This window comes from Dromaius novaehollandiae, chromosome 2, assembly GCF_036370855.1.
Source record: "Dromaius novaehollandiae isolate bDroNov1 chromosome 2, bDroNov1.hap1, whole genome shotgun sequence".
NCBI lineage: Eukaryota > Metazoa > Chordata > Aves > Casuariiformes > Dromaiidae > Dromaius > Dromaius novaehollandiae.
Window position 1 is genome coordinate 153,920,155 of NC_088099.1, and position 27,947 is coordinate 153,948,101.

The 27,947-nt window shown below is 39.0% G+C and overlaps 1 protein-coding gene across 10 annotated transcripts in view; it reads right to left on the bottom strand.

The window, feature by feature from the left end:
• Window positions 1–27,947, bottom strand: part of TRPS1 (transcriptional repressor GATA binding 1) — a 218,447-nt gene that overhangs the window by 164,718 nt on the left and 25,782 nt on the right. For 5 of the 10 annotated variants that reach the window (XM_064507822.1, XM_064507814.1, XM_064507823.1 and 2 more), the window contains 2 exons: window positions 13,530–13,688; window positions 9,643–10,571 (listed from right to left, as the gene is read on the bottom strand). In XM_064507822.1, the coding sequence (XP_064363892.1) occupies window positions 9,643–10,571; window positions 13,530–13,566 (966 nt within the window). In that variant the 5' untranslated portion in view covers window positions 13,567–13,688. Of the gene's footprint in view, window positions 1–9,642; window positions 10,572–12,392; window positions 12,413–13,529; window positions 13,689–15,022; window positions 15,126–27,947 lie in introns of those variants that run through there. The other 5 variants (XM_064507820.1, XM_064507819.1, XM_064507817.1 and 2 more) reach the window with 4 other exon arrangements.

Below are 27,947 nucleotides of genomic sequence, written 5' to 3' on the forward strand. Positions count from 1 at the left end.
GAACACTGGAGAAACATTAATATTAGCATTTTATACAATGGACTGACTGTAAATTACAACGTTTCAGTAACTTTTGTTAATCCTGCTTAGTGGCCTACATAGCAAATTTGCTAATACCTCCTTCTCTGCATCTGAAGAGGATAAAGCAGAACTAAGTATTTACACTTTATTTCTGTTTGCCAGTTGCAACAGAGGGAAAAAACAATCTTTGAAACACTGGAATGGAATTGATTATCAATTATCAGGTTGGTATTTCCCTGAGTATCCTGCCACAATTCAAAATAATATATCCTATTAGGAGATTGTGTACATGAAAGGTAATACAGGGCCATCTTAATATTATTACATGCAAAAGGCATGGCTAAACTAAAGAGCAAGAGAACTAAAGAAACTGGCTTCCAGACAAAGAGGTTGGGAGAAGCACTTAAAGGAAAATAGCAACAGTATAAACTGAAGCTGCTTCATCTTTCAGCCAGCCAAATTTGGGTGAAGCCTACACATTTGCAGAACTGTTAGGATTCATGCGTTCTACTCAAGTCTTGGCTTGACTTTCAGATTTTTTGATTACACATCATATCTCTATGAAGGGGTACCAAACTCCTTCACTGGATATGTAATTGTCCTTACTCCCTTGCTTTCTCTTACCTTCCCCAGAAAGAGAAAAAATAAAGGAGAGAAAGAAGGAGAAAAAGAAATGCATATATCCTAGAAATCAATATCCACGTTTCTTCAAGATGGCAGAGGTATTTGCTTCAAGCATTTTTTTCCATATTTCATTTTGATCTAAACAAAACCTAGTCCCCTCCTCTGCCCTCATAGTTGTATCTTCTTATGTAGATGCTCTTCCCTAACACAAATCAGAAGGAAGAAAATAAAACAAATGCTAAAACTCTGCAATTCTATTAGAGTCGTGAAGTCTAAAGTTCTCTTTCACATAACCAGTGGCACTTGGATGTACAGGTACAGACTACATTGGAAATGTAAGGATCCTATAGATAAATGGCTCTGTCAATAATCACATGAGAAAATCTATCTTCATGATTCTCTTTTTAAAAGGAACTTAACATATAGGACATTTGTAGGGACTGGGGAGACTTGACTTAGTTTTTTCCTTCACTGCTGTTTTCTTGTGAGACCTTGAGATAATCACTTCCTGCTGAACCTCAATCATTTTGATACAGGTAGTATAAAGAATACATAAATCTCTAAGAATAAGACACTTTGGTGCAAAAAAAAATCACAGAAATAGCTGTTCTGGTTAGACCAGTAGCCAAGGTGTCATTTACAGTGCAAACACTGTTACAGAGTTGGGCGTGATAAGTTCATTGATGCAAATAGGATAATGGGAATTTATAATGCCTTGATCCACACTAATTCTCTCTCCATTTTGGATGAGAGCATTTCATGAAGGAGGGCACGAATAACCTTTTTTCTTTTTTTCTTTTTTTCTTTTTTTTTTTTTTTGAGGAGGAAGACAGGCAGGGAAGAGAACAGCTTTATGCATTCCTCATATGGCATCTTCCCAAATCTTTCCCTTTATTATATATACATGGATCAATTATTATGCTGTGTAGGAAAAGGACAGCTATTAGAATGGATTCTGCATTATTGTGCTTTAGATGATTGCACTAAAATTCTTCAAAAATAGCTCTTCAAAGTCATGTCTCCATTTGAGATTAAACTGAAATACATTTCACAATAAGACTCCCTGAAACGCGAACCTCTAATTTTAAAATTCATTCAGTAATGAGGAAAATTACCAAAATCCAAAAGACCAGGACTAAAATTACAAGGACAGAAATTCATGTCTTAATACAGCTAAACAATCTCCACGCGCACATTTCTAAAAATAGCCAGAAAGAGGAGAAAAGATAACAGGATAATTGACAACATTTCAAAATGTACTTTCTACAGCCTGTTGGCAAGTACTTCAACAAAGAAGTATAATTGCATTATATGTTGCCAACAGATATGTCTATATTACCTTAGTTATTCAAATCAAAAACAATGATTTCACGGAATAGATGGACTAGGACTAGGATAGGTACTTCCATTTTTAAAAAACTTGTGTTTCGTATTTAATCTGCCCTTGATCCAAATGCTATGCCACTCTATTCTCCCACCTCCTTTTTGAAGTTGTTATGTCATTATTATGCCAAAGGAGTTTAAAAATAGTTTTCTGCTTAAAGAAAATAAAAAATTTACCAAGGAACACAGAGTCAGCCAGCTCCTGTGATCATTTATTTCATGAAGAAAATTCCACCAGCAGAACTAGTGGCCTATAACCACACGAGGGATTCAACCTTAAGACTGCTATGCACATGGTAAAGCTGTCTTTGACCCCTTGGCTCTGCTGCAACTACTGATTAGAAACTAGATCAAACTTCCAAATTTGGAACATCAAATGTTAATAAATTTTCTTTTTTGATTACCTGGGTTACGTCCCTGGCTAATCAGGAGGTGAAAGGCTGTAGATTGTAGATCTCTTAGCAACCTCCTGAGCCATCCAGTCTGCCTTAGCCAATTATTCTTAATCTTCTAATCCTAAAATATTTTCTAATGCTCTTGTTTATTCATTTGCTTTGTGCAATATAGCATCCAGAACATTTTAACCATCCCACATTTATGAAGTTCTTCATGTCATGCAGGCCACAACAGATTCTTGGCTTCCATGCAAGTTTATGTAACACCACCCAGTTCTCTCAACTCCAGTACGGAGAACTTGCTCTCTCTACCTCTCTCTGTACATGCAGAACTAGGATAATCCTCAGAGCATATCTACTCTTGAAATTATTTACCATAATATCATTAACTATATCTGTTGATACAACAATGTTGCATAAGTGAGGCAAAGATTGAGTGCAGACTCCTGGCTTTCTGGGCTACTGGTATTTACCAAAACAAGAAAGCATACTATCTGGTCACATTCATTTGAAATGAGCATATTCTTCTCAAAATTTATTCTGTTGCCATTGAAGCCAATATCTTTTCTGACATTAGAATATAAAAGGTAGCAGACTAGGGGATTTTTATAACAAAGAGTGGGACAGAACAATAGCAAGACTTAGATTAAGGCCAGGAGACCAGATGTGTAAAAACAATAAAAGTAAGGAACGCAGAACAGAGACTTTCATTTGCTAACTAACGCTAGTATATCAATATCTAGAATCAAAAGGAAGCACCATCCTTTATATTCTCTCTCTGTACACATAAAATTACCAGACAGTGCCTTGGCTACTGTAAACTCACACAGCTTCACAGACTTTTGAGGCAAACTTGCACTGATTTACACCAAAAGAAAACCTAGCCTCTTTCCTTTTTTTCTAGCAACTTTATTTTTTGAGCTCTCATCATCTGTGTGGGCTAGGTTAACAGTACATCTTTAAATATATTCTTGATTATTACTAGTCTCACCAACTTTCTTCATTAACCAGTCTTCAAACACTACCAGATATCTCTGGCACAAAGATGAGGAACATTAACACATAAACAACTTTGCTTTGAAGGCTGTGAATATACATCGCGTCAGTTGTTCCACAGTAACTGCCCATATGAATACTCTAATTTGAGGGTAGACTGTTTCTCACTGAAAGAAGGCAAAAATAGCTCATTTCTGTTAGAGAGCAAGTGAATGTTCACGGGCACTTACCATTTAGCAGCTGACATGCTGTAAATCACAGCATACCATTCTGAATAGTAAACTTGCTAATGTATCTGCATAAATGATATAAAGAATTTCTGCTACACATATTAATATAAATCTTTACTTATGGGCTATATTCAATAAAGAATGTAGATGCCTACAAGACCACAAATGCTTTTTCATTAAGTGCGTAATATGTATGTAGGCACGTACGTATATAAAAATATAAAAGAAGCACATATATGTATACACACATATGTATATTATAAATATATGCATATATATGTATATATATGAGTGTGTATAAAGTTGGGTACCTTTTACCACCACTCCTTTCTTCACCTGCCACCATTTCTTTTTCATGTCTGTAATTCAAAGGAGAGCCCAGACTCCTGTCTTTATGAGGGTGAAGGCAGTCTTCAGATCTGATCATGACCCAGAAATAAAACTCAGAATAAACAGGTATGCACATATGCAGATGCAATACCCAAGACAGTCTGACAGCCTACAGTTCAAACAGGGAAGTCCCCAGTGAGCGCTGGCAGCACAGCTAGTTCACAGATGAACCAGGCCTTTCTGAGACATCTCACCTTCATGCAAGTGCTATTTTAGGCACACACTTCAAAACCAGAACTACATGACTTCGTCCAAAAAAATCAGGACACATCATATGCATCAATGGCTGGTCAGTATATTTAGATCTAATTCCTGTTTTATAGACAACTAGAAATAAAGTCAGTAGGACCAATATCATAAAATTTGGATCCATTTCTCTAAGCACATGAGGAAAATGAGATTCATTCACATACGTGTTTTCATTTACTAATGTCCACTAACTATGTATTTATGCCACTTGATAGGAAGCCTACAAAGCTGAACTTTAAAGAGGTTCGATTTGTTACTAATACAAAAATATATACTGTACTTATTTATGCTTCCAGTATAGATTCTTTCCATATCCATAACAATTCCTTTGCCAAACCACCTAAAGTGTAGAGGAAACCATATGCATCAGGAGGGATGTTGATAACATCTGCACCCCTCCAGACCTCTAGATTTTTTTTTTATCCTTACTTCCACAGCTTCATATTCAATCAAACTGCTAATACAAGAATAGAAGATAAAAAGCAGAAGCTATTATTAATAAAACCACTGGTTCTTATTCAGCTGAATCCTAGTTAGACCAGACTTTAATTGTAAGTTCTATTACTAGTCACACACTTCTAATGTGAGAACAGAAAAGCTGCCAGATTTGATATATTGAAATCCAGAACACTAAAAATCACACATACATAGCTTTGCATATGCACAAGAAGTCTAACGCTGATCTATAATGGAGAAAATAGAAAGAGCTTTACACACCCCATTTGCATGGGCACTTCTGCCCCTTTCTAGGCCACTGAGCAGCTGGACATCCAGAATTGTTCTCAGGTGCTATGAAAATCCTGGAAAAGTTGCTACCCATATTCATACATCACACAGGATTTGTTTGAGTAATACAGGATAACCCTTAAAATACTGGATGTCTAGAACCTCAGAAGAATAATCTGCTGCCAACTTTTCATTAATCTGTGGTAGTTAATCAATCTGATAGTTAAATAATGTAGTAATTTTTTTCTCAACTCACTGGAATACAATTAAGAAACTTTTGGATGGTTTTCACTATCACACAACTGGTCAGAAATTTGTCATCTCATCTTTTACTACATAGTCAAGCGCCAGTATCTAAAACTATGAAATAATCAAATGAAAGGGCTAGATCCGAAAAAAACACTTTTTAGTATTTTCATACAGGAGCTTGAATCTCTATAATGATTGGACACATGAGGAGGTAGATATCTGAAAATAAGCTCCAGAAGACCCGGCCATGCTGAGCAGGAAGCTACTCAAAGCTCACACACACAATGTGGAGCTGCCTAGAGTCATCCTGAGAAATGCTGAGCACTGCAGTATGTCTTTATTCACGGCTGCATGAATACACTTCTCCTCCCTTGGGACATGCCATCTGAAACCCTCACCTAAATGCAGACATTTCTGTCCATTCTTTGAAGGACACTGTTTTCTTTTAAAACATATCAGGAAATGGGGTCACACTCCCTTTTATACAATAGCCTAATGGCTTGAACACTTGTTCAGGAAACAGGAAAACTAGGCTCCTTTCCTTGCTCTGCCAGAGGGGATTCAAGCCCAGTTTTTCTCCCCCACTGGACAATGTCCTAACACCTTAGTTACAGGCTGATGCGGGGAAGACTGTGCTCTCCAGCCTTTCTGTTGAAGCTGTCCCACTCGCTCCGCATGAAATAAGTCAGAGAGAGAGAAAAGACTCCCGCCTATTGGCTAGACGCATGCTTGCTTCCAGACCTTTCCATACTTTGTGTTAAAGACTCATTAGATCAAAGACAGAAGGAGCCTTAGTCATACAGCAGAAGAGCAATGGTTTTCAGGATCATGCCTGTTAACTTAGTCATCTGAATTTTACTTTAAGTAAAGTTAGTCTTTGTTTAGATCCAGCCTAAACTCCCATGTTCTAGGCCCATCTGCTAGCCCATGTTTAGGCTAAAATGTCCAGCAAGACAAAGCTGAGAGACTGACCAGTTAACCAAAACTGAAGAAAAATTACTGAATGGTCATTGATCTCACTATAAATACCATTCTGATAACAGCTGCAAAGCCAGTAACACCTTCTCTGTGAGTTCAGCAATGTGCTAGCAAATGTTTTCTAATATCTAATACCAGAAAGAAAGTTAATCTCCCGGAAACTGCTCAGTGAATTTACCCAGTCCTATGGAATTTATTATAACTCCATGAACTAAAAAAGTCTGAGAAAGAAAATGGGAACAGAGAATACAAGCAGATAATTTCCAAACTATACTGTGTCTTCAAAGAAGACAAAGATATCTTGCTTGATTAAATATTCTAATCAAGAAGAAATCTACACAGTAGATTTACACAGTAGGCCAGGAAGCTTGAAATATTTACACCATTCCTAACCAAATCCACTTTGTGTACTACAAAACATGATCATAGCATTTCATGTACCTGGATGTTAAGCCAAACGTGTATCCCTAATTTTCTGCTGACTGAAGTACAATAAAAATTTGGCTTTATGGTTTGGGGATTTCTTTTTTTTAAGTTTTCTAGGACAGACATTACTTGTGTGGCATGATTCAAAAAATGCGTTTGATTGCTCTCCTCCAAGCTGTTGGTAAAAGGACCACCCTGCTACCTAAGAACAGACACTGGATTTTTCTGCACTCGGACATTTTTCCATTGTTTTTTGCTCCTTTGTTTTCGTTATGAATGCAAATTCTAGGGGTCAACAGCACGTCTCACTGGTGCAAATCATCATATACCATGGTCTCCAGCTAACCACCATGAGCCAGATCAAAATCACTGATCTTCATCCTCTGGCCTCTGGCCCTGGCTCCCCGGCCTGACATCATAAATCTGTCAGTAACTTCCACCCCGACTACAACAGAACAGTTTGTTAAGTGCAATGAGATCAATAAATCAGACTTAATCCCAGTCCACTACTATTTCCAGTTAATTACAAAGGGATTGTTTGGCTTTAGCCCAACATCTAACCAAGATAAAATGCTGTTTAGACAAACACCAGTGCTTCAGGTCCAGCTCCTTCTCCTTCTTCGGGGCACTCCGACTGAACCAATTTCAACTGGAGCTTTAATCAATAGAACGCTTCCTTCCGGCAGGAGACGCCAGCCCTTTGGATGTCTGAGAAAAATCCCCTCCAACATGGATATAGTAGCAATATAAATATGTGTGGGTGCAAAGGGGAATTTCAGATGTTCTTTCACTATGTTTATGAACCTCATAAGGCTACTCTGTATTGGGAGTGGGGGAGGAGAAAGAATAAAAATATTAATCAGTTACTTATCTTCTGACATGTTCTGGATCAACATCTGGTGCATGCGCAAGTGATGAAGTATGGCATTTGGCACAAAAGCTTATTTAATCTTCTCTTCTCAAATCGGGCAGGGAAAATTAGCACTCTTAAAAATTAAGTTTCCAGATCCAATTTTTTCTTTAAAATAAATTGCCAACATTGTATAGGCTGTCTGTTCTATTTTGGAAGAATGTTTTTGGTCTGAGAAAAGACTGATGTTAAGTAGATTATCTATGGGTTGTTTCCTACCGCATTTTGTCTTCCCGGCAGTATCTTACTGCCAGGGCTTAGTAGACAAGTACAGTCTAGGTTCAGCTGTTTTATTTCTACTTCTATCAGTTCAAACTGAGATAGCTCACACATCTGTTTTATTTCTGAAAACACAGCATAGGAAAAGTGTCCAGCTCATTCTAATCAAGCATAAACTTTCCTATAAATAACTAAGGACCTAACGAAACAATTGTTTGGAGGAAATGAAAGTGTGTTTAGAAACTCAAATTCCTCTATACTGTACGCCTGAGCTGTTCCAGTTTGAATGTCTTCCTGACAACATGGATCAGTTGCTCTAAGATGCTGTCCCTGGAGTCAGCAAACTGAAACTATAGCAGGAAATCCAGGTATTAACATCATACTATGCGCTAATTATAAACCATCATTTCACATTCTGACATTACTCACTTCCAACCTCTTTTAACGAAATCACATATTTGCTTTCTAATCACAGTTTGACAGGAGAGTGTGTCTGACACGAGACAGTGAAGTGATCTTTTAATAAGACAGCAGTTCAAAGATTGTAGCTTTTAGGCATAATAACGATCTTAAGTTTGATTTGCTGTTCCACAAAGAAGTTGTAGAGTTTCTGAAAAAAGACGAAAAGTTTAAATCACTTCAAAAGCTTCAAGTTCCTGACTTGTGTTCCTGTTTCTGCTTCTTACTTGAAGTTAGGTGTTAGCTATCTTAACCTCTTCTGCAAAAACTCTCTCTAATAGCTAAAGCTTCTGCAAGCATTATTAAAAATTTTCCACTTTCTGCCTTTTTTTTAACATACCTTAGAGTTTTGTCTGCTCATTTCTACCAGGACAGGTATCATGTCCTGTGCAAACATGCTCTTGAAATTGGATGGACAACTGAACTCATTTTGTATGCAACTTTTGTTACAGATCTTTTTTGCCTTAAAAACCTGAATTTTTCTCTCATAGAGTATTGAGGCGTTCTAGCACATCTTTCAGCTCATCCATGGGAGGAATTTTTTTTAAAAAAAGCAGCACCAAAGATAATTTTTTAACTAATTAAATATTAACTGTTAAGAAACTAATATACACTCCATGCAAAGGTTTTGGATGTACTTCTTTACGGCAAATTTTTTTTTTTTTCACAGCAGTATCTGAAATGTAATTTCTTCAGTGCTAAAACTACATGAGAAACTGGCTGAGGCAATAGTTCTTCCTTTACAGCCTCATTAATGTGAAGTAACAGTGTTACTGTTACTTTTAAAACTCCTTAAAAACCCATTGTGTATCCTGTTTTTCTGGCGCTAAACAACTTCAGAGTTGCCAAGACTTGTAGTTTATTTTATCTAAATAAAGAACCAATATGCCAAATCTCGACTCCCATCAGCTGAATACCTAGGATTATATTTTTAATTTCCAGCTGCAGCCTTTTGTCTATCTGGTTGTTATTTTTCATTGTTAACTTCTATTTCTTTTCCATGATAGAGAATCCTTCAGATAGATAGGATTACCAGTTCAGCAAGTTGCCTGTTTGCTGTATAAGATCTTTTACTATTGATTACCACTGTGATTATACACAGAACTTATTATACACTGATCAAAAAGCCAAGTACTACTCTACTGTACGAGATATTACACAGAGCTCCAGAAATCCTGATATATCCCTCCTTGGGTAATGATTTCAGTAATCCATAGTCACCAGCAAGCTGGCAAAATACTGGCTAAGATAGACCAAAATGGTTCTTAAGGTTCAAGCAGGTTCTATTATGTATTTTAATCGCGTAGCTGGGAGATGCTCTGTAAGTAAGCAACCTGGCAGTTCAGAGAGAACGCAGAAGAAGCAGGGAGACTGGGGAAATACAAACCTGCACATCATAAGTCCCATTTAATAAGACAGGCCTCTGGGAACTGATGTCCTGCAGCACCCCTGAAAGCACAGTGCGGTTGACTTTCTGGAAGTCTTTGGAGTGGCTGAATTGCACCATGTTGTGGAGAGCCAAAATTTTAGTGTCGAGCTCAGCATCCTGCCTGGTGCGGTTGTGCAGTCCTAGGTGGTACTTGCGGAAGTGTTTGATGAGATCTGTGGGGTCGTTCCCGTAGTAACCATATCCACAGATGTTGCATTTGAAGTCCTGAAGCTCTGGAGACATAGGCGCCATATCTGGGTTATCATTTACCAACAAATCTGTTTTTGATTTGTTCAGCCTTAAACCCCCATCTGAAGGCACTTGTGGGTTTTTTGAGGCCATGGGGACCGGGCTTGAGCCTTGGCCATCAGTTTGACCACTTTGCACTTGCACTGTTTCATCTGAAGCTTTTGGCGACATCTGATGCTCCTCATTTGTCTCCGCTGCATCTCCTGACGGGGTACAGAACACATCTTGGGCGTCATCTGCATCTGATTTTTTAGGAGACTTCAAGGGCTCACAGATTCCCCCAACAGCTGGAGATGAGAAAGCCAGCATATTTCTGTCTGTCACCTCATCATGAGGGAAGGATGGAACATTTCCTCCCTTATTGTGGCTTTCATAATTGAAGCCAGCCTTTTCACTCAGCACTGAGCTTTTCAAGTCCTTTTTAATGCTGGGAGATGGCTCTTGGACATGCGTGCAAAGTTCCTCCTTGCTATTTAACTCTGCCGCATCACCCTGGTCAGTGTTTTCTTGCATCTGATCTGCGGGAAATTCTTTTTTCCTTCCAGACTCTTCACTTTCAGTACCTGCAGACTCAAGGGTCTGTACCTCACCTTCACTAGCAACGTTTCTTAGAGGGGGGTTCTTTTTCCGGACCATATCTACCACAAAAAAAAAAAAAGAAAGAAAGAAAAGAAGCAAAAAAAACCCCTATAGAATTATTCAACATACATAACAGATTATAAGCCTCCCATTTTTAAAGCATTCTAAACTCTATAAAAACATTAAACTTTTGAGAAAATTTTTGTCATTTTTTCAGTTGTCTATGCAGAAAACAGGACCTTTATATAAAAAAAGTCACACTGAGACTGACCTCAATTAAAAGAGAATTGTAAAGCCTATGAAAACACTTCCGTCACAGTAAGTGCATCACAGGTTTCATTATCTTTTCTGAAAATAATGGTCAGTTAATGGTAGACATAATTAAAACTAAATGCTTCATTTAAAATCATTTTAAAATACTAAGAGGAAAAATAAAATTTTTCAGTCTAATATTTGTAGACTGCACAACTACATATAATGTAGCTTAGCAGAAATACACCTAAATGGCATAGTCAGGAGCACTTAAACAAGTTATTATTAAGGAAACAGATTTAGCAGACTTTGAGGTTTTAGACAAAGTATCTCTCCTAAGCAGGTATCAGTTTCTCCATAGCAAGAGCTCCCCCTCCTACTGCCCATAAACTTCAAAGGGGATTATACAGAAATTCTAGAGTCCGGCCCCACAGTCCATTATTCATATAATTAGTTCTATTTGCCAAATGAAGAGAAACTTATTCAGTAACCCGTTGCCAATAAAATTTTACAGGCCTGGATCCAGACATTTGACATTGCTGTGTTGCTGAGCAGGGATCTACCCAGAAAACACCTGGAATCCACATGGAGCTAAACCGCTCAATGCTCCTCTGCTCAGTCCTTGTTTCAGAAAGAGCCACAACTGCCAAATTTGCAGGTACACTTTTGGTATCCATTTAAGAAAGCTTGGACAGGACAGTAATAAGAATCAGAGAGAAAGAAGCAGTCTGCCACTGGTGACTTAGCTGAACAGGGGATATTAGGAAAGAACAAATAACCAGAATATACAGGTGGAAAGCTAATTCCTGATTCACTACCTATCTTCACCTTCCCCAGTCTTCCTGGAAGTATGAAACTTCCCTGCACTCTCCACTTCCAAGTTCTGGATTCGATATTCCTCACCAGCTGTTCTGATCCATTTGTGATCACATGCTAGCTACGGGCAGAAGACAGATGTGCTACAACTTTTTCTATGCTCTTATCTTTGCCAAAGCTGTATACAATGAGGGATGTTTCCCTTCGCCAAATCGCGTGTGGTCTGGTGGCAGCAGACTGCAGCACTACACACGAGAGCCAAGCTGCAGAACGAAGCCTGAGCCTCCCTCTCCAGGCCAGCCATGGCCGGGCGCGTGCGGAGGCATTATATATTCCTCTGCGAACGGAGGACCACCTGGCGATCTGGGAGCCGCACTGATGCGCTCCAAATGCTGCTATATCCAGACCTTGCAAAGCTGAGAATGACCTTATCAAAACTGTACTTCGAGAAGTACGGCCGGGGACAGAGGTTAAAAATAAAAGAACTGGCGTCTGTACATCCTCTTATTTACATCTGCTCCACATGAAAGGACACTGTATGCTATGTTGATAAAAACAGACAACTTCTTAGGGGAAGTGTTCGACTTGTGTCTTGGGCTGGCTCTGTTGTCTTTGTGGCTGAGCTGATCCACAGGCAGCATCGTCTACAGCGAGGCTGCTTTCACGCAGAATGCCAGCTCAGATTACATAAATTTTGACATCCCGTGTGGTCTTAGTAGGTTTCTTAAATGCCTACTGCGATTCCTTATTGTAGAAGGCACACATGCTTGGGAACCAAGTGCCTTCTCCTCTTTAATATCAATCACACCTACCGGTATGCACCAAATTTTACTTTTTCTTTTCTCACTAACTTCTGAACCATGAAGTCACTCGGAACTAAAAGAAAAGAAAGATTTCCTGTTGTAGTAAGAGAACTGTTCAGTACAAATTCAGCCTATCAAAAGAACATACGCACGTATGTAGTACAAGGTATATAGACAGTCCTCAGCCTTTTAACATTACTGTTTCTCTGGGGGGCTTCAGGAATCTTCTTGGTTAACACACACTAAAAATATTGGTGAGCATATCTGGTACGTGTTCACCTAAGTCTGTATTTTTGTCCTTGAAACTCAGTTACACATCTCAAACCATGCAATTCATGGCAGTTAGAGGATAGAGAAAGCAGTCCTGACTGTGTACGGTGAAGGAAAAATCAGAAATCCAGAAAGGAAACATCATGGCTGCTACCTCAGTCAGAATTAAACAAGACTATATGCGATGCTTTGAAATGTTTTTGTTACAGATATTTTTGGCAGATATAGAAAGTTTAGGGAATTTGCTATCTTCATGGCAACTGATAGAAGAGAGTCAGAGAGAAAGACGAAAAAAAAATCCCTATAAAGCAAAGCAAAGAAAAATGGTATACAGTCTAACTAGACAGTATTCCAGATCCAGATACTTCAGTTCAAGTTCTCCTGACATGTCTGTGGGTCTGTGTGTTAACAGAAGAAGCAAAATCTCATATCTGCCTAATGGAGCTTTTTCATGCAGTATTCTACAGTTGGGGAAAAAAAGGAAAGAAGATAACATTCATTTAAATACCAAAACTTTCTTAAGTTGAATTTAAAAGTATCTTCACTCCTTTTTTGCTCTATTTTTTTGAAAAATCATCTGTCATTTATTTGCTTGATATCCACTCAAGGAGACAGTACGAAAAGACACAGTATTTTTTCTGTTGCTGGAATTCCACCACTATCATTTTTCAGAGACATATTATGTAAATAAAACTACATTTGCAATATTCCTAAATTGAAGAAACTGTCCCCTAGCAAGTCATAAGTTAGATATCGAAAGAATATAGCCACTCTGAAATTATTATCTCTAAGACAAATAACAGATTGCACAATGTTTTATTGTGTGCCAAGAACGTTTTCAGTTAACAATTTCACTTGAAAAAATGGATCACATACTTGTAAAATCATACCCAGCATTGACTTCATAAGGCATGTGGCTTTAGAGTGCTTTTTACAATTATTAATTCTATTAGTCAACTAGCAGGCGGGCTAATGCAATTGTCTTAGAAGATGCACGGAAGACACAGAAGACATTTTGAGAGCTGATCTGTATATCTGCAAAACAAAACAAAAAAAGGTTTTCCTTCCTAAATTATGCATTCACAGTATGTTTTTTTCTTTAATTAAAAACATTATTATGCCTATTTTACATTCACATGCATCTATTAGTGGGCACTACACAAAGAACAGTGGCCACTGTACTCTGCTTCAATCAAGCACAAGAAATGTTATACACGCGCGCGCGCGCGCGCACACACACACACACACACACACACACACACACAGAGAAAGAGACACAAAAATTATCTCAGATGTGAGGTTCACCAAAAAGCCAGTTTAGAAGAAGTTTAAAATAAGTGTTGAAATCTAGCTGGATAAAAGCTGTAGGGGGAGAAAAAAAGTGCCTTAAAAATCCACATATATTAACAGGTATTGTGCATTGTATGGAACTGAACTGGCCTGACGGGACTGATAACGGCATACAAGTAACTAGTTCAAATCCAGGCTCTGCTATCAACAATTGAAAGTTATCATCTGTTGCCTGCCTAGTGCCCCTCTGGAAACAAATTTAGCAGTATTAGTTTAGTTGTGAGTGGGCAAGTATCCACATCCCAAACTTGCCATCACAGCAAGAAGCCAGTTTGCTGGCTGTTTAGCAGAGAGGCCAAGCGACGAACAGACGCTGGGACTGTACTAGCATTTCATCACTGGAAATGGTGATCTTTTCAAAAGAGAAAAAGCATGACGAAGCCTGATGCAAACAGAAAGACTTCCTGCCCTCCAGGAATGCCAGGTAAAGCCCCGGCAAAAGACAGGCTGCAGCACTCATCCTTAGTTTCTGTAATCCAGGGGTTTTAGTATCTTATTTTCATTAGGTTGCCATTACCTTTAAAACACGCGAGTTTGTTTTACCTGATATGATCACCCTCAAGTATTTTAACATGGAAGTAATCATAGTAGCTATATACCCCTTCCCTCAAAACCAGACAAGGTGACTCTGCGCGATCCACCCAGCTGAAGGACACAGGCTCCTCGGCCCAACAGCCGCCCACATCAGCGAATCCTGGAAGCAGGAGGTAGAAGCTTCTGCTAAAATCAGTTTGTCACTTAGGGTAACGAATTACCATAGTGACTCCTGTACTTCTCTTATAAAATCGAAAAGAAAGACAAGTCCTGATAATCAATGGTTTCTTATGCCTGATGAAGATACTGGCTAATTATCTGCTGATCACCAGCTCTCACAATGGGTCACTGTTGCCACTCATCACTTTTATTGAAAGTGATGATCTGTCATCAAAGCCCACTGCAACAATATGCTTATTGCCTTATGCTTGCGTGGCATGTTTAGGCCAGGTCTTAGTCACGGGCTTTTTTTAACAGAATAATACCTTTAGAAAGATGTCTGTATTTTGTGATACGCCACTGACTAATGCTTGTACAAGCAGATGCACAAGTAGACAAACAGCAAATTGAGCCAAAGGTCTCTGAACACCGTGATGTTATCCATCAGTATGCTGCAGCAACAAAAAGTTAAACGAAAATATACATTTATGTTCAAAACGCTCAAGTAGGACCTCTTTGTTAAGGGATAGTAAAATTAATACTTTTACACTCATATATATTACACACCCACACACGAATTTATCATGCATATATTGCACTTAAACATCAATCACTTTTGTCAGAATAATGCAGCAAAAAAATCATTAACTCTCAGTGTCTCAGCTTAATATATGTCTAATACTTACCTATCTCACCGGAGTGTTGTGAAGCTTAATTAATTAGTGACTGTAAAGCACTCTGTGATCCTCTAATGAAAGGTGCTACATAGCACAAAGTATTATTAAAATCATTAGGACCACAAAAAAGCCCTGTGGAGTTCCAGCCTACACTGTTTGTTGGGGCTGGGAGTGATATTATTAAAAGGAGACCATCAGACTGATTTTCATAATTTTTTCAAGATCTTTTTTCCCCCTTTACTGTTGTGATAGCACTTTAGAAGCTAGAAATTTAATCTGATCATCTTAATAACATGCACTCATGTAGTTTGTTACTGCAGGGCTAGAGAAGAGAAGAGCGCTTTTGGCACTCATCTGGCTTTCCCTTTTATGAAAAAAAAAAATTGAGAGACATATTTTGACACCTTCCCACACTTCACCCCATCAGGACAGCTGATCACGTGAGATCTCAGGATACTTGCTGTAGCTGCATGGGAAAATCCTGCTGTGGTTTTAATTTCTCTCTCGTTCTTTTTTTCTTTTTCTTTCACAGCAAAAAAACAAGACACAAAACAAAACCCAGCTTATTACACATAAATGTGCTACAAAGACTGTCTGCCATGCTTTAGACAAAAAATCTCTTCAGTGTCCAAACTGTCTGGCTCTCTCCAAGTGTATGAAGTCCTACACGACCTGAAGTCTTCCTGCCTACATTTTCCCCACTCTCCCCTTATGTAATTGTAAAGCTAGACTCGAATGGCTCTAAGTCTAGAAGGTTCCTGTCCTGAGAGGGTAATTTTCTGCAAAACTGTTTTCAGAGAGGGCTCCTTCCCCTCGGCGCCTACCCTGCACCCAGCCCTCCGCAGGGGTCTGTCTTGACCAGCCCATATCTGCAGGGTGCAGAGCAAGGAAGTCAACAAGCTAATCAGGATAGCCCAAAGTTCAAAGCCTGGTATGTTTTCTAAGATAAGTATTTCTCAAAAAAAAAAAAAAAAGAAATCTGCAAATACACTGGATATTCCAGATGAAATTGCCTTACACTGTCCTCACTGGGAATTTCAAATTTTGCTCCCAGCATTACTAGACGCAAGCCACCCCAAGACAAGGGAGACAGCAGTACAGTTTCAGCTAAAGCTCCCAGCTTTCCAGCTCCTTTGTGAATGCTTTAACAATGAAATAACAAAAAAGAAATGTATATCAATTCCAATACCCACCATCTTTGGCCATGACACAGAGGTGGAAGCAGTCATAAACGATATTTCTTTCCCAGCTTTGCCTTATGGTTCTCAGAGAAAGCATGGCTGGAAACAGTTGGCAGATGATCTTCACCTTTTTCTGCTGAGAAGGGAGGGGAACACTAGCCACTTTTTTGGAAGGAACTCAAGAATTGGGCCCTAATCCAAGGGAGGGCAGAAAAAGCTTAATTACAAGCAGCTCGCTCCTCAACAAGACCACTTCCTCCCTCTTTGCACCGCTTTCTCTCAATGCACCGCGCAAGAAGGCTAACACAAGCGATGCCACGGCTCTAAGAAAACTGGCAGACCAAAGTCTTTTTTAAGCTCTACACATTTTTCTACAAACCGTACAGCTGCATGGCCAGTCTTTCCTGAGTGTGATGGCCTAGAGCAGAGCAGGCCTCCTCGCATCAGTAAAATCTGGCAGGATCAGACACTTTGTCTGGTAAAAATATATCTACTTGATATTCCACCCTGTCTGCTCCACTGAAATTATGATAGCTTAATCAGTCTAGAAAATGCAAGGAAATATTTGTGCCTTATATATCTTATTAGTAGAAGAGTACTAAAGCACAATGCTATTGTTTTCACACCCTTCTCTTCCACTTCTGCATTTTCAGACTCTCCAGTTCAGTCACTGATCACCAATTTACCAAAAGCTTTTTGCAAATATTTTCAATGAAGTTTACAACAAAGAGGGAAGTGAAAAAAAAGCTGCATTCAGTCATGCTCATGCCTATTTAAATTTACTTTCCCAACATTGGCCATTCTCAAATCTCTAACAGTGCACTTTTGGACATCTTAAATCCTGTTGAGACAGAAAATGTCATCACTCTCAAACAACTCTCATCAAATAAACCTCCCATTAATTCACATTGAATTAATTCAAAACTATCTTTTCTATTACCATATGCTTCAGAGCACAGCACATATTAGTAGTCATGTAATTACTGGAATAAATCTAACCTTTTCTACTGGATAAAATAGACAACTTGCTCATTTCAGAGATTTTAGGAGTGGCATTTCAAAATAGATTGTTTGAACCTACTTACAGGCACTTATTTCATTCCAAGCTCACTGCCAGGGTAATCGTGCAGTCACTTTCAGAAGAAACCGAAGTCAAAAGGTGATTTGCCTGGAGAGGCCACACGGGATGGAATATTATGTTACCTCTCAACCAAAATCAGAGATCCAAAATTGCTTCTTTTATTAAGGGTGCTGGACCACTCCAACTTGCTGCTCTGCACTTATCACCAACTTGTTACAGAGGGTTTCCTCCCACCCCTACCAGACCTCCACAACCCGTCAGTCCTACAACAGCGGAGCCTAAGAAGGCAAAGATTGTTTTCCTCTGGCTTCCAATCAAGCATCTAAAAATACTCTATAAACATAACAACCTATTAAACCTCAAAGAACCTGGTGAAAGAGGAAAATTATTGTTACTACCATTTTACAGATGAATAAAATGATCTACAGAGAGGTGAAAAAATATGTTCAAGGTGACATGCAGGCAAGGTTCTCAGCAAGCGACTGAATCTGGTTTGTCTCCACTTCCAGGGCCATTTCCCTCTCCTCCTCCATACGCCCTATGTATTTCAGTGGAGGGAGCATCAACCTAGCGCCTGGCAAAAGGCCAAGATCCTGTAATTTAATAAGGCACAGAAAGAGCACCTTGTGCAAAAGTCTAAATGCTCCAATTTATCATGACAGTTATGAGGTAAGCTGACATTTTATTTGTATGTAAATTAGTCTCCAAAATAGCATAAAAAGGCCACACTTATACAGAATATTGTGCCTTTGCTTCTCTGCCCTGCATGTATCTAAACCCAGCTTTGTGTGTTAAAGGTAGTTTAATTTTTATGTCTTGATGCTGCTTTGCATGCTCCCTAATCTGTTGTTATTGTGCTGCAGAGAGAATCCAGCCTGATTTGCTTACTGCAATCAAATAACTCACTTATGCCAGTACTGACACCTCCTATGAGAGACACTGCCTCGCCATCTTTACTAAATTTTCTGGTTATTCTATTAATTTGGTGTGGTTCCACTTTGTAGGATTGTAGAGCATTCTGCATTAGATCAGGCCAGAGGTCCATTTAGTCTGGTATTCTGGCCTGGACAGTGGCCAACACCAGATGCTTCAAAGAAGGTTCAACTGCCACTGGACACATACAGAATCACCTATCTCTGTAAAAATAAATCCCTCCTAATCCTCAACACTTAGACAGTGGCTTACTTTCTGAAGTGTGAGGCTTTATGTTCCTTAAATACCTCTCACTCATGTTCCACAATTTGTTGTTATGTAAGCCCGTATATCCCTGCTTCTCATAAAAGTGTCCAATATCTATTTGAACATGATGATGATCCTGGTATCAGTGATATCTTGTAGCTATCAGTTTTATAGTCTAACTATGAACTGATCAAAGTGAAGATTTTCAGCATTTTGAATTTGCTGCTTTTCAGTGGAGCAGCATTGTCCCTCAGTCTTGCAAGTGAAGATCCTCCAGGCTGTTGGTACATCTGTCACATCCCCCCTAGTCATCCAGTCTTTATGGTAAACAACCAGTGCCTTTCCTACCTCTTCCTCTCTAGTAGGTGTGGTGATCTCATCTGCTTCAATGTCTTTTCAGCCAGAGAGTCAATCAGTGTTTTCTTTTTCATCCAAATGTCTTTTGAAGACAATGAGAGTTTATGGTTTGCAAATGACTCAGAACTGAATCTTAACTGAATGTTTTGGCAGCAGAGCTACGCTGAGATGAAGAGTAAGGAATGAAGGTGACCTCCCTCCCTGCTAGTAGGCAAGAGCAATCAGGTATGGATACAGGTGACTCATCTGTTCTCTTGCATTAAGTATACAATGGGCTGAGCCTCTTTCCCTTGAAGCTAATGGCAAAAGCCCCACTGACTTTGAGAGGCGCGACTGAGATGTGGGGTTACTTTCTGCTAGGAGAGGCCTGCAATATTAGAAAAAAGCATCAAAGTTCCTTTGCCCAAAACTTCAGTCAAATGCAACCAAAAATTATTAGAGAGAAGGGGAGCAGATGGAATAGAAAAAGAGGATGGTTTTGGCTGGCATTCCAGAAAAGTTCAAAAAACTTTGTTTCAAAGTAGAGGTGGAAAAAACAGCTGAAACAGGGATGAAATTTTAGCTGGATCAAAACTAAAAAGGGGGAAGAAAGGAGAAGACTACAGCCTGGAACAGCAACAGCAATATTAAAACATCACCTGAAAGGGCATTATTGCAGTAATTTTCCAGCCAGGTTAGAACCAAGATGAACATGAGCTTGCAAAAATGCCTTTTCTGTGTTCTTTTTTTTTTTTTAGAAAACTTTTGGCATGGGTTTTCAGACACAAGTCATAGGGGTAAGACAGGGCAACCGAGGGCAGCAGCAGTTGAACCCGCTTACATCAAAGCAGACTTTGGCTTTGGCTACCTACCCAAACTGAACCTTCAAAGGTTCTGATGTTCCCCTATTGTTTAGCTTGAATCTTGTCTAAGCTTGCTCAAGAGAACCCACATTCAGAAGTGTGGTACAAGGGAAAGAGAACACATACTTTCCAAACTGTGATTTCAAAACAAAACAAAAAAATGTAAATCTACATGCTGTAGGGTAATACTGGTAAGCGTGGCTAGCTATTGTTGCTCCGTGCTTTTCAATTTCCATATATTAGCATTCATTGTTGACATTATTAAATCCAAAGTTATTTGGATGCTTTGATCAACAAATTAAATCTTGAGTCTATATATGATGCACCTATATTCACAAAAAGTTTACAAAACTATTATATTTCCCTATTCTAACTCTTCCCCCCACATGCTGCAAGTTTCCATATATCCCACAGCCATACATTCCAAACACACACTATTTTATTTAGTAATATATTCAAGAATTTAGATAAAAAGAAAAGCAATAGAAAATGTTTGGCAATCTCTATATAAACAGTTTCTATACATTTGGGTTGAATCATTCAGTAAACTCTCATCTTGATATGCCTGTGACAGATAAAATTTTCATCACGATTATGCCCTCTTGTCTCGGAGGTCAGGATGTAGGGGGATCCATACTGCAAACTCTTACACTCTTTACATCTATCACAAAAATTAACATCACATTAAATATAAGCAAGTCAGATTTTGGCACTGATCTTCCACTCGGCACAAATAACCCTGCTCTCCATTGTGAATAGGGGAGAAACAACAGCAGCGGCAACCACAACAAAAGAGTGGATTGTGTGTTCCCTACACAAAACAGAAAGCTGTGCCTATTCAAGAAATCTTGGCCATTTGTCAGAAATTAGAGAGCTGACGTTGGAGCCCAATATTAGCTCCAGCCAAAGCAGTGGTGAACTACCTTGCGTTTGGAATCATCCCTATTAACTAGAAAAGAATCTCTATTGTAGCAAATATCATACAGTCCTCACGCTAACTCAGAAACACTGAGGCACTTTCTTAAAAAAAAAAAAAGTAAATAAAAAAAAGGCCACAGTAACTGAAAATAGATTCACTCTGAGCGGTTTGTCTATCATTTGCCCTTTTTCTCTCTTATTTATGTTACTGTTTAAGTTGAGGAATTAAGTAAAAACACTGATGGAAAAACTATTCTTGCAATGTATCCAATGTAATGATATTTTATGAAACTGCTTTAAAACAGAGAATTGCTTTTGCGATGGCCGTAAGAATCAGACACAGCGTAGGTATCCACTACAGGAATCAGATTCCTGTTTTATCCCATTCAGTTGCGGTGGGAGATGTGGACGAGGGTGCAGAATAAGGAGACTCCTCGAGACTCTGCTGATGGGGCTCTGCAGCGGCTTCCAGCAGTGCGCACTGGTATCCCTGTAACACTGGCGAGGGATGCCAGTTGCAGCCTCTTGACTGCTGGATGAATATATGTATAGCGCAAATAATGCTGTTCCTGAATCAGTTTTTGCCCAACTCCCACATAAACTTTCCATGGGAAAATCTCATAATGCCTGCATAAGTGATTTTGATAGAAGATTTCTTACTCTACGGGCTTTGATTCTTTATTGCATGATGGGGTAGTGCCAAAAGCCCTCACATTAGCCTCGTCCATACAGACATCGGAAATTTAATTTAAACCTTGGTAATTTGCCAAGATCATAAAACACATACAAAAAATTGATTTTTCTGAGAGCTAAATATGTAATTTCCACAAATGCAAGGAAAACACAGGTTGCAGAATCCACACACCGTGATATAGAGATGGACACTGTAACTACTGCTAGTCAATACTGGCAGGAGGTGAGTGGAAATCTGCAGTCCACAGAGAATAAACAAAAGTGGACAGTAGTCTTCCCCACTAAAGCTGCATTTCAAACAAGTTAGACATTCCCTATATCTCTTTTCCATAATAACACATCTATACGTTCCTTTAGAAAAAAAGCTGGGAGATTTTTTCTAAAGAAATTTAAATAGAGGTATAACCACAGATTACGCCAATACTTCCACTCTCAAAAATCCCCTATACACAAGCGAGCCGTACCGCACAGTTCCTGTCTTCCTTCTCAGAGCTGCCTTCTTGCCACCTCAATGCCCAGTCTGGTACCTCACCAGTTTTAAGAAGTTTCCGGCAATGATGTAGGGCTGATTTGTTGCACTGAGGTATATCCCACAAAAAACAGAAAGCTTTCGCTGTGTTTTCACTTATAAAGAAAGCAACTTATTAAAGCAACTTCTGGGTTCACTGGCATCTCTGAGTCTAAAAAAAGTCCCCAAATTACTTGCAGAGGCTACAACAACACCTGCTTTGAAGTAATGTTGCAACTTGTGCAAAGGAATTTGGGATGTACCTGAGATCTGAAGGTGCAGGCTACAAATTAACCCAGCCAACTAGGTGGAGAAGCTGAGAGTCCAACACAGATGGGGCAAGATAACCACAACTGAATAAAAGGACTGGCAAATGCATGCCAGTTGGCTGAGTAGAGACCGTGCCATCCTGCTCAGCGAGCTGTGGGCCAATCAATAATCTGCTGCTGTTTGCTTTCTCCATGCCAATCAATCCGAGCTAGGGCTGCTTCTAATTTTCCAATCCAGGAACAGCTTCAGAACATCCCCAATTGTTATTTAAAACAATCCGAGAGATAAATGTTTCATCTACACATCAGTGTGCAGATTCTTCCCAAAATGGGACTAGTCAAGAGTAAGTAATTACTCCTGTAATAGTTTGATCTGATAAACCACAAGACATAAGGCTGGAAAAGTGATCTTTGTACCATTAGCAATCAGGAGAGAATCCAGCTTCTAAAATTACTCGATTAACCGATACAGGACCTGAAAACTGTGATATTGCTGCAGAGAATATTTCACAATAGTTATAGTCATTTTTTAGGGATTAGCATTAGCTATAAATTTCTTATCCCTTGAAATCTGGTACAACTGGATTTATGCTACAAAGATGCCTTGCTTTACAAGAAGACAGAGATGAAATCAGAGCCAATTAAATTTAAGCATCTCCTAAACAATTCTTTTGTTAAGCAGTATGTATTGAGAGAATACATGAGAGGAATTGGAAATGATCTTCATAACTTGTCCGAGGCGTCTTGTGAGTAATGAGAATAGCCCAAGATCATGCTGACAAAAAATTCTAACGTCATAAGACATTCGTATAACCATTTACATGTAGATAACAAGATGAGTGAATAGGTGCATATATGACAGAAAGAACAGAGACTACAATGACCAAAAAGTCATGTTATTTGTGAGATAGCTAATACTTGGGTCTTCTCCAGCATCAGAATCTACTGTTCAAACCAAAAATAGGATTGAGTTTCTATTTTCTTTAATATCCTTTTATATTCTTGAATCCCATAGTATCTTGACAGGCCTTGGCCCATTAACAAAGAAACAAACAAAAAATTACTCTTTATGACTCTCTGACCTAAAGCATCATTTTACTTTCCCATCTTATTGCATCTTCAAGTTGTTGCAGCTCTGGGTCTCCTTTGAATCTGAAACAACATCCAGCGCCTACACTCATGACACTTAGTCTTCATACACGCACAGCTGAAGCTACATACTGCTCCCATTACGCCTGCTCACAAGATGGCATGCTTGATTCACTTCAGTGCCTGAATTATGTCTATATTACGCTCACAGAATTAAGGATAATTAAAGGTTAGGCACCAACCTGGTAGTGTTGTCACTGAACAGAGAGGACTCCACAAAAATGATGCCACTTCCTATTCTGCAGGTTTGCTTACAAAGTCATGACTGCAACGGAGCGTACAGATAGAGCAGGCAGTTTTAATTTCCTGAGCTGAGCTGCTGGAAGCCTTGGTGGCCCAGAAGCTGCAAATCGCAGAAAAAAATGTGGCTGGTTTAGCCCAAACTGAACTTTGCCTTCCTGGAACAGTACTGACACCTGAGATAGTTAAAGAGTAGTTGTGTAATCTTACAGTACGCTGTAATCCAGGCAATTTACACACACTTGATGATTAGCCTGTAAAATTGCTAAAAATTACCATCTCCCTTGCTTCTTTCTAACAGCTTGACATATCGATGCCTAATGTCTCATTATGTTTCTATTTGAGTCATGACCGTTAATCACTGGAAGTACAGGAAGAAAATGAGACGTAAGAGTTGAAGAAATCTGAGGATACATTATAGATAGACTGGACTTTAGAAACTTCCTGAAAAATTTAAAATAAACAACAAAAACATGCAACAGATGTTCATATAAAACCCTGAGAAACGGCAAGTCTACAGCAGGTACTGGAATAAAAAGATTAGATGCCACAGAACCAGTGATTGACTTGCCCTGAGCACTGAACGGATAGAGTGTCAAGACTTCTTTGGATTTTGATAGTTCTTTGAAGAAATAACCTTTTTTTCTTTTTCTTCCTTTTCTTAAAGACAGGTGTGGGCAATAGAAAAACAGGAAGAAGTTTGGCGTGCATTGATTTTGCTCACATTCCCTGCAAAAGGTGTGACAGAAAAAAAAAGATATGACTTGATTTTAGCTAAAGCAAGAACGCACAAAGTCTAGGACTTTTATTCATGTGGCAAGTACACATATTTAACTGTACACGCAGGCCCCAAGAGTCAACCTGTGTCCTTTATGCCTTGTAATCAGCAATTAATAAGTTCCTAAAAATCTTTACTTTCTGCCATGAATTCACAGCCCCACAAATTTAGTCCCCAAATGGGGTTTGTCTCAGGCTGTCCTGGAGCTTACACGTGAGCACTGTAACTGAGATTCAAGAAGTGAGGAAATGTCAATGGTTTACACATCAAGATGAGATGAAAGGAAGACCATTGTGCAAGCTCGCAGCACCAGAGCAACGCTCTGCAAGCTGGAAGTAGTAAACCCACAAGAAAGCCCTAGACAGGAGACTCTTCACTGTCAGCTGAACTGCTTCCTGTAATTATAAATATTCAAGGGTTAAAGTGAGAAAATGATTAAAATGCACTGATAGAAAATGAATTCTCAAATGAATACTCAATGATTAAGCAACAGTGTCTACCAGCACACGATACTGCAGCAACTGAAGCAGAGCGCCTGGCATTTACTTGGTTTGCTACCTGAGGAAAATCGTGGGTACATCCAAGCTGTAGGACAGGAGACAACTTCCTGGCTCCCAGACCAAAATGCACACGCTGGCAATATCCTGACTACATGTCAGAAATTCTGCTTTGGCACCATTTTCCCACACACTTCAGACTCCACCAGTAGAAATGCCAGGGAAGAGAGAGGCGGGAGCACCATGGGCACCGCCAAGCAGAGCAGGGTTGTGGTGCCTGACCTGCAACAGCTCCTGCTGGCCTGCCCTTCCTATAAGCACTCTACATTTCAGCAATATTAAAGAGAAGTTTTGTGCTCTGTTTTATAAAGACTTTTTTCTCATTATTATTTTTTTTTTTTTTTGCTTCACTAAAACATGAGATTATTAAAAGAAGGGTAGTCATTTGGTGAGATGGCAGGAAAACGGCACCACACGTCAGCCACTCGCAGTCCAGCACAGCCATATCATAGCTATGTTTATACTGCTTTTTTAACGTTCACCAAGACGTGAGGCCTGGTGTTGAGGTCAAATAACGACGCAAAGACAAAAATTTTACTACTGTATTCCCAAGTTGCTTCTTTCCATTTGAATTAGTCCATCATGGCCTAAAGCTTCATTTCAAACAGCTGCATCCTCGATGATCCAACAAGACAAATACTCAAGTGAGTTTATGCAGAAAGTACTAAGAAAACTGGATGATGACAAAGCTTTGCATTATCTTCAAAAAAGAAGTACTGAGGTATCACACATACTTGGAATGAAAATTAACACAAAAGAGTGCATGCTCTGGGATAATACTCTCTGGGACTTTATCAACTAGAAGTGATGTATTTTCAAAAAAAAAAAAGAATAGTAGTTGATTATAGCTATAAAACACAGAGAAAAAGGCCTTATGATGTGCCAGGCAAATACTTGAGCAGAAATGGGTATGTATTAATGTCACTGTGTATGTCCCTGATGACACTGCATTAAGAACACTATTTATAATGCTCAGAAAAGATTAATTTTAACTGAAATTAATGAAGATAAGGAAGACAGGACTGTCCTCTCTATGACTATGCTAAGTGCAGCTCATTTAGGCTAGCAACACAATTGATAGCAGCAGGTAAACAGTAGGGAGGGAAGAGCTTAGGATCACGTTGGCATAAGAACAGATAGACTAGCCATGATTAAATTTGGGCTGAAAAGGAGAAGAAGGGTTTTAACTAACAAAGAAGTGAGGTTATGAAACATCCTTCCACCAGACACAGTCAGGGCAAAAAAAACCCAAAAACCTAACTTTAGGATAAAGGTGAGTGATTTTATAAAAAGGATTATATAATGTGCTTGATGTTCAGAGAGTTGCCCACTGCACAGAATTCCCACAAAACTTTAAGGCAATATACACAAATCCACTTTTTCATGGTATGCACAGCCTCACCATTTTTCCTTAAAAATGTATATGCCAAGGACACTTTTTCCTCGAGAGTAAGCAAACCAAAAGCTCAACTTTTTCCCTATGCTTTTCCAAAAATTTATTTGCATTGTGACTTTCTGAATTTGCATTAAATCAAATAATCTTAAAATGACAAGTCTATCCCCCTCCTCCAGAAGAACTACAAGACACAAAATGTCTGTTCCTTGGACTGAAGGAAGCAGTTGTACCATTACCAGTATCACATGGAAAGCTTTTTCAAAAAAGAGGCACTTTTAGACTTGTTAACTAACTGTCTGACTGATACAGGATAGTTCAATCATTTACAGGTGAGACTACGACATAGTCTGCACAGGCTTTGAACATTTCTTTCTATATTTTTAAGGCAATTTAGTTGTGAGGAAGGCAATGAGAAGGCAACTCCTCGGTCCTCTACTTAGATGCACAAAAGATGTATCATGAACTGCAGTAAGCCAGGGTTCCCCATCCTGCTCTGCCAGGACATAACACCCAGAGCTACTTTTAACAATGAAAAAATAGGTAGAGTAAATATAAACTCAGTAACTTATGTACAGATCCTGAGTGCGACAGAGAGAGAGATATAAGTACATGTAGAGAGAGTACAGGCAGTTTCAGACTACTTTCCCATTCCAAAGACCACCAAAACTACAGATTGCTGGTCACCAAAAATACAAACTGCTGTTCTGCCAAAGACAAAGAGCTTGCTGCTTTGAATGCTACAGTTTTCAACTGAATTTGATCTATTCAGATGAGATCAAGTACATAAAAGGCGAGGTCTACTGCTCATCCTACTGAAGAAAACTGAAACTTTTGCTGTGATTTCAATGGGGATCGATATTCTACCTGTCTAACTACCAACTCTTTGAGCTATCCCACCTTATTACCTTGTCTTAACACCTCTGTTTGCACTGTAATGCAGAATACAAAAACAATGGTAAATGTTATGCAGCAAAGCCATATGTGGTCAAACTGACCAACAAAATCCCAACAATTCTTAAAAAGCTTTTCAAGGGTTCACTTGGGTCTAATTGACCTTCACACATTATTTTGGTTTAACTGCGTAAACACCATGCCATTTGCTGCTCTAATTTTCATTTTTTCATGGTAAGATGATGTATTACTATTGCTCTTTTTCTTTCTGCTACACTGAAATCCATTTAATATGTATTTATTTATGATACATACTGTTCGCTATAACCAGCGCTTTTAGATAATCCACAGTTTGGCAGGCCTTTCTGGCATCTCATTTCTGTCTGACATATCATATGAAGCTTCTCCTTTTTTTTTTCGTAACATGTTGGCGTTTTTGCTGCTGCTTGTGAAAAATGCTGAGATTCGAGATTGCACTCGCAAAGCAGGTACAGCACAAACAAGACAGCAACCCTGAAAGAGTTGAAAGGAAAGC